The sequence below is a fragment of the Gavialis gangeticus genome, unplaced genomic scaffold (assembly GCF_001723915.1).
Source record: "Gavialis gangeticus isolate Ggan-Ray unplaced genomic scaffold, GavGan_comp1, whole genome shotgun sequence".
NCBI lineage: Eukaryota > Metazoa > Chordata > Crocodylia > Gavialidae > Gavialis > Gavialis gangeticus.
In genome coordinates this window covers 106,851,621-106,868,397 of record NW_017729024.1, presented here as the reverse complement: position 1 = coordinate 106,868,397, position 16,777 = coordinate 106,851,621, and the positions used below count along the sequence as shown (strand labels likewise).

The window sequence follows — 16,777 nt, the reverse complement described above, 5'->3', positions numbered from 1 at the left end:
CCTCTTCCCGCCCCCCCCCCAGCTTTTACAGTCAGATGTAGCTCTGGCTCAATTACCTCCCCAGTCATGGAGCACTTGGAAATGCAGCCCCTGCCTAAGCAACACAGCAGTGTCCCAGGGCTGGAGTGCACTGTTGCTGATTGATTGATTGATTGATTGATTGATTGATTGACTGGGCAGAGCATGGAGTTCCCATGTGCTCCATGTCCCAGGAGAGAATTGAGCTGGAACTATAGCCAGAGCCAGGACTGTAAGTAGAGGAAAGGGGCAGAGACTGCAGGGGCAAGCAGGAGGGGAAGAGGCTGCAGATGGAGGTGGAGGGGGGGCAGGTGGCTGCCATGGATATGACTCTAGCCCTGACAGGGCTTAGGGCCAGAGTCAGAGCTGCAGCAGCTCACTACATAACTATAGTCTCTCTCTCTCTCTCTCTCTCTCTCATTCATCTGTTCTCTCCCAGAATCAAAAGTCTTTTAAACAGCTATTTGAAGGGGTTTTTAAACAGTCCCTGCACTCACTGTAATGAATAGCAGTTATAATTTAGCGATGTTCTGTAATGGAGACTACAGAAGTTGAGTATTGGGAAATGGTCCTTCAGTTAGGGTACTTGGTGAGAGAGAGACAAAGGCTAGGTACAGACATTCAAAAAGCTGGAGGCAAGATCAGTCTACAAAGGTTGCCTACTACTCCACAGTCAAGTTCATTGTTTAGTTCTTCTCACTGATGTATGCCTTTGTTTATTGAATCCAGTGAACATTACACTTGTCTCTAATATTTTGCCAGCCTCTGCCACTACAAAAGTTTTTCACTTATATTCTACCATAGAACACAGTTTCCGATACAATAAAATTAGAAGCCCAGCTTCTGCTCTCACCAGAATAAAGAGCTGATTTCACTGGTGAAAGTGGAAACAAGGACTATAATGTGGAAAGTCTTGTTTGATTCCAAAAATTGTAAAAATTATCAAATTTCATGGATCAACATCAGTTCCACCAATAAAAATGGAAAATGAGGCCAAACATGCAGGGGGGAAGCTTTTTACATGCCTCACAGGGCCAAATTCAGAGGCCTTTCAATGGGAGCTCTGTCTGAGATATAAAAACTAAGTAAACTCCTCTGAATTTAGCTCATTTTGTTTTTCACCGAGCACAATTTGCAAAGCAATATTTGGTTGTTCCTGCACAATGCCATTCCCCCATTCATAGGGAATTATTGTCCTTTTGTCTCATGCTTCTGCTTCAGTCAAAAGTTTAAGTAGACTCTGGGAGTATTCTTTGGGTCACTGAAATCCTCTTTCCGTCTAGACATGTACTTCACTAACTGACAACAACTGGAGTAGTCAGTAAATAAGCCTGCCTGCTGCTTCATGGGCCATTTTCCAGCTGCAAGGCACTTATACTACACCAGGACATTGAGGAGAGCAGGAAGGTTAATTTGTGTCAATCAAGTTGCATGCTGTAGGTCCATGGAATATAATATGAAACAAAGGAAAAAGACACTGTCAAGCCTGATAGACCTATAATTAAACCTTCCAGCTTTGTTTTGGTTTGTGAGTGCACACACATTGTATCAGGCCTCCTTCCCTGCCTGCTTTGCTCCTGTGAACACTGAGGGGGCTGATGTGTACTAGGATCCTGCTCTGCGTGGGTTTGTTGTTGCTGAATCGCCCTGCTGAGTAGCTGAGATTTCACATATGTCACAAGCCTTGTTTTGGAATTGCTGTGCTGATCTTTCCAAGACAAAGAGGAATGTTTTGTTTTTTTAATGTTATTTTTAGGTTAGGTTCAGTTTTGGGCTCTTGGATCTGGACAATTTTCCTTCACAATAAAAGCTCATATAGCTTTGCCTGGATGAAGTATCTTAACTTACCTAATATTTAATAATATTGGCTCCAAAATTCTAAATAGGTCAGTAATGTGGCTAGCTGCATGATTCATTTAATTATCTAATGCCAGTTAATCAAAGCTTGCATTCCTGGGATGAAATCCTGGTCCAATGAAAGTCACTGGGAGTTTTGCTGTTGACTTCAATGGGGCCAGGCCTTCACCCCTAACTTGAAAACTCCAAAAGGAGCTCATTTGAGATGCTGCCATGCTAAATATTGTTACACTGTTTTCTTATCCCTAATAAATTATAGCTTTTCCCCCACTTTTCTTTCTCTACTGCTGAGTGTTTCCTAGCCAGAATAACCCTAAATAAATCTTCAAGTTTCAGACATTCAAATGATTGGTAATAATATCTGATTAGAAGATCTAGCATGCCTTTATCAATAGAAAAGGGTTTCTTCATATAATCACATGCTTATAGAGTTATTGTATTTAAATGTTTTCTATTTGCCTTCTTTTTGCCATTATGAAACATGCTAACAGTTTGAGATAAAAGGGTCTTTTTTTTAAAAAAAATATATCAGTAGTATTTGAATGCACAGCCATCACAATAACACATGCAAAACAGGTCTTACAAATATATAATTGGCTATATAACTCTCTCATGCAGTCATGCACATGGACAGAAGCACATAATTACCTGCATAATTTTGCTTACAAACCTCAAGCATTCTTTCTCAAAAATATTCTTCACAAAGACACAGAAGACAAGTGGACCTCTGGGTGAGCCCTGCATTTATCTCTAGCATGGGGCAGTACCTTTTGCTTTCAAGGAAGATGGGAATAAAAAAAACCCCATAATGAATCTAGCCAATCATACATTACTTTACAGATGGAAAATTGTCTTTTTGATTCTTGCAGGGATCAGCTTATCCCCTGAAACATGGGCTTCAGTTACCACTAGACCAGTGCACACAGCTTCTACACTGGTGTTATCAATTATGAAATTAGCCAGATGTGTAGTTTGGAGGGGGATGGTTATTTCCTGCCAAGTGTAGCTATCTCTGAACTCACACACCTTTGTTTATATGACTATCACCTCTCAGAAAAGGACAGTCACTGCTACAAATGTTTAAAAGCAGGCTCTTTGTTTGGGGGATGAAATTAGAGAACTGGAAGTGTACTTCTTGGAGTTTGGCAGTGAGCACTTTTTCACAGACATTATCATGTGTGGGATTTTTGCCACAGATGTTTTTAATTCATCTAGAAATTAGATTACAGGAAAAAATAGAATGGAATAGGAGAGAGGAGAGGAGAGGAGAGGAGAGGAAAGGGTGAGAGAGGTGCATCTGTTTCTTCAGTGACCTGTGTTACTCTTTGAGAGCTGGTGAGTCCCATTCACATCTGGGGGCTGTGAGAGGTTGATACCACTGTCTATAAAGCTATTGAACAGTCCTGTAGAGAGAGACATTTGATTCTGCATGCTCACCACTTAAGCTGCCTTACAGTGTTGAGAAACTGGAAAGATTATGAATGTGAATCTACATGTATAAATAGTGAAAGCAGGAGTGAGAGAATCTGAAGCTGATTTGGCTTATGCATTATTTAGAATCTTTTTGTAAAAATACCAACATTAATTCCAAATATTTTTCTGACCATGTTAGAGTTTCAGGATTGTAGGGGAGAGATCCATTTGTTTTCCTTTGGAAAGCTATGGTAAATGCAGTAAAAACACAATTTTCTGTCTCGCTGGGTTATTATATGTCTTGCGGTATGAAAAATAAACAAACATTTAAAAAAGTGACTCACACTGCGTGAAACTCCTGGAGTTGGATTCTTCTGCAGCGCCATATTTTAAGCAGATAATAGATGGATTTTTATTTTTTTTGAGCTGTTGAATTCTGCCTTTTCTTTCTTTTAGACACACTCAGCTGCCAGTTTCTTTCCTACTTTTGGTGCAAAACTATTGTTCCCCTTTCTCTCTGCCTCTCTACCACCATCCTTTCATCTCATAAATCTCTTTCCTTTCTCTTTCTTCATTTCCTCTACTGTCCCCATCTACTGTCAGACCTTTCTTCAGAATGAAAATGTTTAGATTTGCCCCTGATATTTTTCATTTTAAAACTTTTCTCCCCAGAGCTAGCCAGAAACATTGATAAGCACTGGCAAGGAGCAGAAAGCAAAGTCACACACAGGGCAGGGATCACAGTGAAGGAAGCAGAAAGCAGAGCAGCAGATTGGGCAGGAAACACCCTACAGGTAGCAGAAAGCAAAGTAATAAATTGGGCAAGGGAAGGGAATTGGAGTGGCAGTTGGGGATGGTGAGGGACTAATTTGCAGCATGCCAGCCAAAAAGGTTGGCCCCCACTGCTCTAGCTTGCTGAAGAGCCTTTCACGCCTATCTAAACACCAAAATATAAAATTACTATTGTGATGCCACAGGCTCAAATGAAAACAAGCCATATCAGAAATTGTACAAGCAACCCATTTTTGTAAAGTAATGCTTTTTTAAAATCAGTTCTACAGATCCAAGATAGACCCTTTGGATGCTAGTCCATCTTAGATTACCACACCCTATGATCATTACTCACAGCCCCTTTCTACCCAACACTCTCATTCTTTGCTTGGCCAAAATGCTCCCACAGGTTGGTTTGACTTCATCCCCTTCTAACTGACACTCAGACAAAGCATTCACATCCCTTCTTTTTACCACCATGGGCTCCTTTTGCATGAACAGGGATCAGTACCACCTAATTTTTAAAGGAGTATAGCTGCAATGGACTGAGTGATAGTTATTACTATACATAAAAGTCAGTATTGTTGCAAATGTCATACCTGAAATGTTCAAACTGGTGCAAAATGTTCTCAGATGTGTTGGAGTAGGTTGTGCATATGGAAAGCATCAAGGCCTACTGCATGGAATGTCAAATCTACCCAAATCTTTAGCAGGATTTTATTGTTCTACCTTCTGGTGGCTGGCACACTGAGGAGAGAGCTGTGCAGAATCCTTTTGTAACAAAGCCACCTGGTTCAGGTGTTTCCATCACTGGATGAATTTATAAGATATTATACTAGGTTGTATGCATGTGAAAACTTGTCCTGTGGACTTGCTTATGTGAAGAAGGCAACAATAAAGCCAACTCAAATTTCCTTATTAACACCAAGTTGACTTAAACTTCAAAATGTCTCTTAAACAGCAGCTCTGCTGTATTAGAATCATATTGGGACTATGGCCCATATCTTTCAAGATGTCGTGTTTAAATAACTTTCTTGTCTCTGAACAAGACATTATTTTCACTGTGACTGCCCAAGAATTATTTCTTTCTATCAGGAAAAAAGTGCCTTTAACTATGTTATTTTAATAATGGCCGCCTTGAAGTCTATATTTGTGTTTCCCTGTCAGCTATCAGAGTAACCATGAGCCTGCCTGACCATTGTGTTTTAAGGTTGACTTCTTCCTAAATGAAAATATCTAAAGAGTTGCAGGGCAGATGAGATGAATCACTGCAGGTGTCCCATTTACCCCAAAGGCATTTTCAGATTCTCATCCCAAGCCTTATAATTCTCTTTTCTATTTTGTTTGTCTGACTCCCATCTCAATAACATGTGAGTTCCTCTCATAGTATTGGGTTCCATCTCATACTCCTCGCAACACAAGGTGACATATTGTAAATTAACCTGAAGCTAAAAAGAATTGTTTCTCAACATAATTAGGAGACTCATCAAGAGCCCAAAGCTAATAAAAATTGCAGTTGAACTGTTCATCACCTAACATGAAATAACAAACAGGAGAGTGTCTACTGTAAGTGGAAGGATACCTTTCTCTGTATAAAAACAATATTTTTTTCTGGATATTGTACTATTTTTTTCTGGATATTGAACTATTTTTTTAACATGTCACAAAATTCTCAACACCCCGCTTCCTGAAGTGTCCATTCATACAAACGCAGATTCTCAAAGTAGTTTGACAACTTGATATGTACAATTTCTATTTATTGTCATAATTCTGGATATTTTCATTCCACCCAGAGGTGAATATTTCCCAGCAAGTTAGGAGTTAAAGGTTGTGCCAGAAAACTGGACAGGCAATTTTCCTTAGCATCCCCAGTAAATTCTTGTTTTTTTACCTATAACTTCGTGGGGCACGTCCACACATGCAAGCACGTGTTTGCAGCAGCTCAAATAGAAGCCGTGCAAATTTGAGCTGGGGCTTTTTGCCTCAGTGCACATGCCCAAACATGCACTTTGGTGTGGGGCAAATTGTGCCACTTGGGGCAAAATAACCCTGCCTGGCACCTCCCAGATCTGCAGCCGGGGGGAGCTAGAGCCCGGGGCCAGCACCTGTGCTGTAGCCAACAGTATAAAAAGCTGCCCTGACCTACCCCCATCAGTACAAAAAGCTACCTTGTCAAGTAGCTCAGGGCTACTTGCTCTCAGAAGCTTCTGGGGCCCAGCCAATTAGTACCTGGGGACACTACCCCTTGTGCCCGCTGGACTGCTGAAGCAGCCCTGAGAGTTCTCTGCACCCTTTACCCACTGCAGCAGTCTGGCAGTGGGGGCTGCTGCCTGGCTGTGACCTGCTGCACACCTTCCAGACCTCGATGGGGAATACACATCCAGTGGGCTGTCGCTGCAGAGTTGGCCTTTGTGTGGCACTGTGATCTCACCAAAGCAGAGTAGAGCGCAAGGATGACATCCTTAGTTTTGCTTGAGATGCATCAGTAGATGCATGCCAGTGTTTTATTCTCTCTGCCAGCTATCGATCACATTGGTGGCTCATGTGGTCTATCATGACCCCCAGGTCTCTTTCTGTTGTGGTGCTGGCAAGTGTAGCACCACTGAGCCTGTAAGTGTGTTGTGGATTATTTTTCCCCAGATGGAGCATGTTACATTTTCCATGTTAAACATCGCCAGGTTTTGATCCACACACCTTGCAAACCCATCCAGGTCAGCCTGTATCCCCAGCCTGTGCTCCATTGTGACAACACTTCCCCATAATTTGGTGTCATCTGTGAACTTTGCCAGTACACTTTTAACACCTGATCTCCCATGATCTCCCAGCCCTTGGGTCCCATGGCACTTCCAGGGCAGGGAAATTATACTCATGCCTGTGGCTGCCAGGATCAGCTGGGGACCCCAGCCCTGGCTGGGTATCGTGCACCCTTGTGGCTGGAAGCACAGTCAGCTGACAGAGATCCCAGCCACAGGGGAGACCCTTCATTAAACCTGGATATCAACTAGCTATAAAATTAGTATATATTTTCAAGGTCTAACTTTATACCTGGTTTTACCTTTTTATGGTGTGATAGGTACTTTGCACATGTATCTGGTTTCAGTCAAGTGCACAAGTAACCAGCTAATTGCAAAATAATGTAACATGTAGAGGGGACCCAACAAATAGTGCATGTCTAAATTTTTCTACCATGTTCTTGTTATTGAAAAGCTCACTTTCACCATATCAGCCAGAGTCATGAAAATAAATTAGTTTGAATGAAATCTGAACTGTTTCAAGAAGACAAATATAAAATATGGGTTTTCTTTCTGGAAATATGTGGGTTTTTTGTAAAATAAATGAGAACATTTGCATTAGAAATAAAACAAAAGAAGCATTTTCATGTCAGCTTGACTTGCAAAGACTGAAATAAAATTGAAAGTTAAGCTTGTATTGAAATGCTTCATCAAAATATTTTCTGCAAAAATATGCAATCGAAGTAGTTTCCTTTTTAAAATAAAATTGGATTTTTCAACCAAATTTGGGTACATTTTGGAGGGCAACCTGGAAAGGCAAAGATGACTATTTATTTTGAAAATGACTGAAAATAACCCAAATATAACTCTGTCATCTTAGAGCAAATCCATACTCAGACATAAGCCCCATGTAATCCTTGTAGTTTCATTTAGGTCCATGAAGGAATATACTAATATAATTTTGTTCTTATTGTTTGGTGAGTTTTCTTAGAAGTGATGTCAAATACAGAGTAAAAAGAAGTTGGAGGTTGATAGAGTATTGAACCATCTATTGATATTATCTTATTTACCTGTTTTATTTATTCTACATTGCTCTTTTCTCCTGAAGATCTGTTGGGGTTATTGCTCAGTCTTTGTAATTACACACCCATATTGAGCAAAGATATTAAACATGTGCCCAAGTCCCTCCGAAGTCAGTTCAAAGAGCAGGACAATGGGGAAGCAGGCTTTAGGAAATTGCACTTGAAACAGGGTGCCAAAAAACCTGAGACATACAAGGCCTCCAGGCTAATGGCAGCTTCCATTAAATCCCTAGAAGTTTTGCCAGAGGTTTCAATAGTAAGACAAGCTGGAGCTGAGGCCTGTGGCATCATTTATATTTTTAATAAGCAAAAATGAGTATGAGTAAAAGCCTAAACTCATTACATTTTTCCTCAGTGAAGTATTTCATTTTACTTTTATCTACCTGTCCATCCATCTGTCCATCCATCCATCCATTTCTAATGCCTAATTAAAGGGAAAATACAATCTTAAACAAGCTGTTGTGGGAATTCACCCTATACATGAAGAGTTACTTTAAATGTGAGTTATAAGCCATTTACAAAAACTCTCTTGTTTTTCTCTTGATTTTTCCCCTCAGTCTCCAACCTCCATATTTTCATTCATTTGATTCAGTAGGCTGTTATGTCAAATACTTTACAGCTGCAGCTACTCCCCACTGCCACTTTTCTTTGCTGCCCAGAGAGACAGAAAATTGCGTTTTTACTGCCCAGATACTTCTTTACAGAGTAATTCAGTTGTTAGCCATTTTTTGCACAAATGAAAAGTTCCATGAGAGTCAATTGCTCTTGGCCTCTTCAAATGTACACACATATATACATATACTGTAAACTGTTTTAAAGGCTCTGCAACTGCTTCTGCCTTATAACAGGCTAAATATGATCTTTTACATTTTACCCACTAAGTAAACTTTAAAATTCCTGACCCTCTTTTGTCCCATGAAATCTGATCTACTTGTCACCATCAAGGGGCATATGGGATTCATCTCATCTTTCCCACTGCCTTATTGATTAATAGAAAATGTTTTGAATGGGATTCAAATATGGCAGAACTCCATGGACCTTAGGAATTACAATGGAGCAAATAAGAGGTCAGGTTTAAAAAATTAGTTTTGGATGGAAGACAGTGAAGGAAACCTTAATAATGTGGCCAGGATTAGGTGCTGAAGAAATGAGGATGAAACCTCTGTGTTTATTTTAAATTAGTAGGTTTCATATACCCCAGGGAATTTTAACCATCTTTAAAGTGAATTCTGGTTTTACAGAGATAGAGGAAATCTTGGCTTGGTGGGGTGAACTGAGTTTACAGACATCCTGCATGGAGTCTCTGCTGATCAGAAATATTCCAAAAACTTTTGAAAGGCATGTTGAAGGTCATGAAACAGTTTTTAGGCAAAGCTAATCAAGAAAAAGTTACCTTTCTACCTTACTAGTATAGCTTGCCTTCCCAAAAAAAATAGTTATGGATAGGAGGCAAAACAAGTAAAAAGAAATTTGATTTGAATAAGTTTTTTTCATTCCATACGGCCCTTTCTGATTTTCCAAAGAAAGACCCCCTCACCCACATTTCCCCATATGCCTGCAGATATTTTTTCTTTAAATGAATACATACACAAAAATGCAATATTTATATATTGTGCTCAACAGGAGCAAACCCTTTTTTAGTCTTCTTCCCCAGGATATAATACAAACAAATAATACCAATTTAAAAAGGACAGAAGGGAAAAAGAGACAGATTTTATACTGACTTCACCTACTGCAGTCTCATGGACATCATATACTATAGGGTAAGATATGAGAATATTATTTTTTATTATTTCACTTTGGGTGTAAAGAAATCATATTCATTAACATTCCCAAACAGAACCACAAACTACTAGAATGTGCACAAGTACAGGTGCATGCATTTGCCTGTGTGTTGGTACAAGGGACTGAAATTCACCACAAGCTGATGTAGAGATTTCTAACAAGGCTCTCAAATAAATTAATCTCCAGACTGAAGATTGTAGCTTCAGTGAAGTAGTGCAGGGGTTGGCAACTTAGAGCCTGCAGGCTTGGCAGAAGGGGGCTTTGCCTATGCTGTGTCACAGTCAGATGGCCAGGCACTTTGCCCATGCCACATCATGACTGGGCAGCAGAGAAAAGTGGCAGTGGGGAGCAGCTGCAGCAGTGGGTTCCTAGCACCGTCCTGCCTTCAACCCAAGCTAAGTCATTCCAACCTACTGCTGGAAAATGTTACTGACCCCTAAAGTAGCATATAGGCCTCATGCTGGTCCTCAGTATTGAAGGGTCAAATTCTCACCCCTGTGTGTGAATGTATGCCAAAATAAGTATGCTTTTGTGAGTGCTTAAATTTATTCTTTGAATGTCTTCAAGCTTCACATGAAAACATCTTCAAACACAAGCTCTACTGTTTAAATCAATTGTTTTATTTTGATCATGGATATCAAAGACTGTAAGTATTTAACAGTTGGGGCCTGCTGTGTCCTGAGAGCTTGTTATGTTGATGATCCTTTTTTAAATTTAAAAAGTAAAATCCAGCCAAACAAACATAGTATTGAATCACGCACAAAGCAGAATTATGAATTCTGTATCCCGTGTGCTTTATTGGGCCTTTTGTCTTTGTAAAAATAAAGTTGTACAAGCCAGGAAGTTTTGAAGGCAGAGCCAAGCCAGGACCAAACAAGAGATCTGCCTTGGCTCTCTCAGTCCCAGCCTAAGCCAAAGCCATTAGTCCTGACTCTCTACACTTATGGATAGGAAAATTCAGAGAGGGATATGCACTGTACGGTTTTTGTGGCAGGAAGCAAGACCACAGTCTTCCAATTTGCTGTCTCTTCCTTAGTGAACACAGAGCTAAATTGGACCTTAGGTCAAGCTATAACTGCTTTGTTCACATGTGTTTAAAAGCAGAACAAAAGCCCCAATTCTGCCTTTGGTTACACAGCTCCAAGGGTAGAATTAAATCCACAATATAGATTGATTATATTCAGTTTGTCTCAGTTAAAGGGTGTCCATGCTTTGCCACATGCCAGGCTGCACTGCAAACTTGCCCTGAGCATTCTGGGAACATCCAACTTGCATATAATTCAACTGGAGCTTTTAGAATAAAAAATAAATGAGTCTAAGCATAATATTTAATTGTTCTCACATTTCCTATTAAGTAGGAATAGAAAATCTGTGTTGTCTCAGTTTTCAGTAAAAACCCTGTGGTTGATCAACTTTAGTCTCATCCTCAAGGAGAGAGTGAATAAAGCACTGGATGTTGTCTTTTGATATATGTTATGCTAGAGCATGAGATGGCCAAAATCCTCATTCCCACTACATCTCTGACAGCCAAAAAATTGTGCTATTGTCTGAATAAACTTCATAAGCCAAGCATAGAAGACTTTTGGCCAGGTCTTGGTCCCTATTCTGCCCATGTCATACCACTCTGGCAGCCCAAAGTGGGAAGAACAGTGGGAAACTACTAAGGCTGCGCAAAATTTTGACAGGTGTTTTGTTTCGAAATGAAATGAGGGTATTTGAAATGTTTCATAAGTTTATTCAGATAGTAGAAACAAATTTTTGGCTGTCCATTTCTTTAAGTTTTGAAACTGTTTTGAGTTTTGAAGCCAGGCTTACTGCTGCTAAACAGACACTAAGGTGGGGGAGGGGGAAGGAGAGGAAGGACTTCTCTCTGATATTGACATGTAGCTCCCTATTTGATTCCCCAGCTCTCTAATTGCTTCCCCCAGCTCTCTGATCATTTCTCCAGCTCTTCCCAGAGGGTGCTGGCCCCTGATCTGTGCATGGGATGTCAGCAGGCTATCACTGAAACTGCAAAGGCAGCCTGCTGAAAACCAGCGTGTAGATCCAGGGGCCCGCGCCCCATGGGAAGAGCTGGGGAAGCGATCAGAGAGCTAGGGAATCCAACTGGGAACTGGAGGAATGTTCAGCTCCCAGTTGGATTCCTCAGCTCCCCAATCTTTCCTCCAGCTCTCTGATCGCTTCCCCCAGCTCTTCCTGGGGGGCCACCAGTTCCAGCTGCAATGGGAGGGCTGTGGGCTGTGGAGCTGTGCCGGGGTCTTCTCTACGGAGCTCAGCCCGGTGGCAGGAGAGCCAGTGGCAGAGCCACTTGGAGCGCAGCTCTGGCTCCAAGTGCAGACCTGGCCAGTGGCTCTCCTGCCAGCTCCTGCAACTAACCTCAGCTCTGTGAGGCTGGCGGAGCCAACTGGAGTGCAGCCCAGTGGTGGGAGATGGGGGAGAGCCAGGGCTGTCCTCTGAGCGGCTCCATCAGCCCCACGGAGCTCAGCCAGCGGCAGGAGGACCAGTGGCAGAGCTGCTCAGAGTGCAGCCCTGGCTGTGAGCACAGCCCTGGCCAGTGGCTCTCCACTGCTTCCTGCTGCCAGGCTCAGCTCCATGGGGCTGTGGAGCCTCCCACCACTGGGCTGTGCTCACGAGGGCTGCACTCTGAGCAGCTTTGCCACTAGCTCTCCTGCCACTGGGCTGAGTTCTATGGGGCTGGCAGAGCCACTTGGAGCACAGCCCTAGTGAGCACACCCAGGTGGCGGGAGGCTCTGCAGCCCCACAGAGCTGAGCCTGGTGGCAGGAGGCAACAGAAAGCCAGTGGCAGAGCTGTCTGGAGTGCAGCCCTGGCTCCAAGCACAGTGGCCAGTGGCTCTTCCCCACCTGCCACTACCAGGCTCATCTCCGTGGGGCTGGTGGAGCCGCTCAGAGTGCAGCCTGGCTGTGGGAGTGGCTCTGCCAGCCCCATGAAGCTCAACCTGCCCTCCCAATGTTGCCAGTGAGCACCAGGAAGACCCCAATGTCACCCCTGCTCCAGCCCCAGATGCCACCTGCCTGCAGCCACTGGGTTGCATCATGCCCTGAACCCCTAGTGTGACACAGCTCAGTGACTGCAGGCAGGAGGCATCCACTGCTCACAGGATTGTGGCAGGGGTGGCACCAGGCTCTCCCTGGTGCTTGGGGCCGGCCGCCATGATGGAAAGCTGTAGCCCAAAATTTGCTGTAGCTCTCCCTTCCGCCTGCCCACCCTGTGCTGCCACCATATGTGGGCCTCCTGGGGGATGTGGGCCCCCAGGTCTGTGTGCAGGATGACAGGAGGTTGCCACTGCTGCCTGGGGCCAGCAGAGCAGCAATCTTTCCAGCACCAGGCTGTGCCCAGTGCTGGTCCCAGGTGACAGTGGCAGCCTCTTGTCATCCTGCATGCAGATCTGGGGGTCTGCACCCCCAGGAGGAGTCTGGCACATCTCCACAGTGCTCTGTTTTGCTTTCAACTGTTTGAGGTGCAGTTTCACAAAACCCCTGCATTTATCTCCTTGGAACTTGGCAGGCCTCATGCCCTCAGAAGGTGCTACCTTCCCTGCAATTTGCATCTGAATTAGGAAAGAAATGACAAAGTTATAGGCATTTCCATGATTCCCCATTATAGCCTATGGGCAAAATGTTGAAGCGCATCAAAACAGCGAAACAGTTTCAACTAAATGAAATGGAACAGTGCTTTGAAACAAAATGAAATTATGAAATGAAACACTGTCCCTTCAAAACAGTGAAATGGAAGTTGAAATGAAACAGTGCTGTTTTGCACAGCCCTAATAACTACCCACCTGGGGATTTCCCAGTATGGAGCAATCCTGTGGTGATGTTTGAGACGGTGCAACTGACCCTGTGTTTCACACCTCCTGGTACATATGGGTATGGCCAGATCACTTCTCTAGACTTCAGTGGGGGCCAGACTACATAGTCCAAGAACTGGAGTGCAATTTTCTACTGGGTTGCTAAGAAGAGCCTTTTGACAGCTTTCCTTATAAGAACTATTTCTTAGAACTAAATCATAAAAGTGTAAAACAGTGATTTTTATATGTTTTAAAAGTTGCCTTCAAGGCCTGTGATGACATTAACATCTTTTAAAAATTGTAGCAGTCTGAAGTGCCTAAAAGTACCTCCAAGTAATTAACAAATGTATTGTCCATATCCAATACAATAGAAACCAGGAGCAGTGACTTAAACTGTTACATAGCTATTTTGGCTTTTCTGATGCTGAAGGTAGTGTACCTGTGTCAAGAAGTATACTGGGATCTCTATCAGAGGAGATATTTATTTCAAGGCAGAACTACCTATATAGGAAACAAGTAAGGTACTGAAGAATTCTGTGAATACTTAGGTAGTTAGATATGGGAAAGACATATTGCATCAAGGTTACAGTCTATCTGCATACATCTCAGCAAATAGAAGAGACGGCCCCTATATATAGGACATAACAGATGTTAAACTGAACCAGCACTTAGCCAACTGATGATGAAAAGTAACTTCCATTGAAATCATAATACATAATACTACAGTTTTACCACTTTTTCCTATGTTATCACTGTTCTCATGATATTTAATCTTTTTTCCTAAATCCCCAGCCCCTTTTGTCCTTTAATTAAGAAATAATCTCAACTCTTGGCTAAACTCTTGGCTAAACTTGTCCTTGTGCTTTCAGAGAAAAGTTTGAAAAATTAATTGTAATGACCCAAACACTGGAAGGCAAATATGAAAAACTCCAAACTTATTGTTTTTTGAACTCTCATAATTTTAAGGTCAGTATCTTCATTTCTTGACATTTGGCTTGACTTTTGAATGCCAATGATTTATGAAACTGGTACAGCACCTCTTGACTCACAAAAGCATTTAACTCTTACCACAGGGAAAGCAGTTCAGTGAAAGATCATTTTCACCATTAAGTGAAATACATATTGGGTAGACTTTATTAATATTTGGCAAGTAACAGTCTTTATTGTATAACTAGTGCAAATTAAGGCTGTTAAATCTGCACCCAAAAAGTCTCAGAAACTCCACCAGAAAGACTGGGGAAAGGATTGATAAGATTTGTACAGAAACATCTACAAACTTGCTGATTATATGGATGGTAAAATCTGTGCCTACATTAGTCAGGTTGAAGTAATACAAATATACATAGCATTTTCCTGGTTTCCATTGCTTCACCAATGGATTCAGGTCATTTGGGGGCGGTGGGGGAGCAAAAAGCTAGTTAAGACTGCTTAAATAAACAAATATTTGAATTGTGTAATTTTCTTCATGTTTTTTTTTCTTTTCAAAGGAAAAAGGAAAGTTGGCTAATACTTTGTGTGTGCATAAGCATGCATGCGTGTATGTGGGGGAGAGAGAAAGTGTATACAAGTAGCTGTAAAGTCAATAAGGGCATGTCCAGATGACTGTGCATGTGCCTCTTACAGCATCTCAAACCCTTTGAGATGCTGCAAGAGGCACATGTGGGAATAAAAAAAAAGTTCCCTGCACTGCAAACTTGCAGCACGGGGGCAAAATTAGACCCTGGATATCCAGGGGTCAAACAATTACCCTGGTGAAAAAAATGGCAACTGGAGGCTTGGTCCTCTATAGAGACACTCTGGTAGCCTGCCAGAGTGTCTCTGTGATTGGCCCATTCCCTGGTTCTCAAGCACACTGCCTGAGGGTGTTGGAGGGGGGAGGAGACCTTGGGGGAGGCCTCGCCCAGCCGCCGTTCCTTTCCCCAGCTCTCTGTTTGTTCTCCCAGCTCTCCTTTTGTTCTCCCTGCCCCCTGTTCGTTCCCCCAGCCTCCCCACCCACACTCTCAGGAGGCTGGACATGAGTGGGGGAACAAGCAGGAGGCTGGAGAGAGCAGGCAAAGTCTCCAGCTCATATCCAGGGGCTTGTCTCTGGGCTCCTGCTCATCTCCAGCCCCCTGCTCATCTCCACCCTCCAACTTGGTGTGGCCAACTTCCTCTGAGGCTGGAGATGAGCAGAAGAAGGAGTAGGGTCCTGGAGATGAGGAGGAGGCTGGAGACCAGCCCTTAGAGACAACCTGAAGACATTCCCTTGCTGTCTCCAGCCTCTGGAGATGTGTTGGAGACAGAGGAATGTCTCCAGTCTCCTGCTCATCTCTAGCCTCCTGCTAGTTCTCCTGCTCATCTCCAGTCTCCCAAGGCTGGAGACAAGCAAGAGAAGGAGCAGGAGACTGGAGACAAGCCCCTGGAGATAAGCTGGAGACTTCCCCTGCTCTCTCCAGCCTCCTGCTTGTTCTCTGCTACTGCCAGTGAGTGGGGGGGCAGGGCTGGGCTGGGAGAGCAAGCAGGGATCTGGGGGAATGAACCTCCTGCTTGTTCTCTTATTCTTTCCAGCCTCCTGCTTGTTCTCCTGCACCTCTCCAGCCTCCAGAGGCTGGAGAGGAGCAAGGGAACGAGCAGGGGGCTGGAGACCAGCGAAGGGGCTGTGGGGAGCTGTAGGCCCTGGAGGGGGCTGGGACCCTGCAGGTAGTGTAGTCCATGTGCTGTGGGGGGGCTCTGCCCTGTGGGGATCAGGGGACAATTGGCAATGTGTAGGGGGTGCACCCCCTCAGAAAAGGTACTGACAACACCGTCAGCAGTACCTGCAGGCAAGTCACTGCTTTCCACCCCATGGTGGCAGCGAAAGCCATCTCACTGCACCTGCAGTCCGTGCTGAAAGTTGTAGTTTCATAGGAGGGTCAGAAGGACCAGAGCAGATCATCAAGTCTGACCCCCTGCCATGGGCAGGAAGGAATTCTGGGGTCAAATGACCCCAGCTAGGTGATTATCTAGCCTTTTGAAGACCCCCCAGGGTAGGAGTGAGCACCACTTCCCTTGGAAGTTGGTTCCAGATCCCAGCCACCCTGACTGTGAAGTAGTGCCTCCTGATATCTAGCCTGAAACTACTCTCGGTCAATTTATGGCCATTAGTCCTTGTTACTCCCAGTAGTGCTCAGGGGGAACAGGGACTCTCCCATAGCCTGCTGGTCCCCCTTGGCCAGTTTGTAGATGGCCACCAGATCCCCTCTCAGCTTTCTCTTGTGGAGGCTGAACAGGTTCAGGTCCCGTAGCCTCCACTTGTAGGGCCTGCCTTGCTGCCTCCTGATCATGTGAGCAG

At 43.5% G+C, this 16,777-nt stretch overlaps 1 protein-coding gene across 11 annotated transcripts in view; it reads left to right on the top strand.

The window, feature by feature from the left end:
* The window catches only part of ADAMTSL1 (ADAMTS like 1), a 936,448-nt gene that overhangs the window by 585,453 nt on the left and 334,218 nt on the right, over positions 1–16,777 (top strand). Inside the window, exon 1 of one of the 11 annotated variants that reach the window (XM_019517533.1) lies at positions 9,251–9,636. The exons of the other annotated variants lie outside the window; for them this stretch is intronic. Within the exon in view, the coding sequence (XP_019373078.1) occupies positions 9,616–9,636 (21 nt within the window). The 5' untranslated portion in view covers positions 9,251–9,615. Of the gene's footprint in view, positions 1–9,250; positions 9,637–16,777 lie in introns of those variants that run through there. 11 annotated transcript variants of the gene reach the window in all.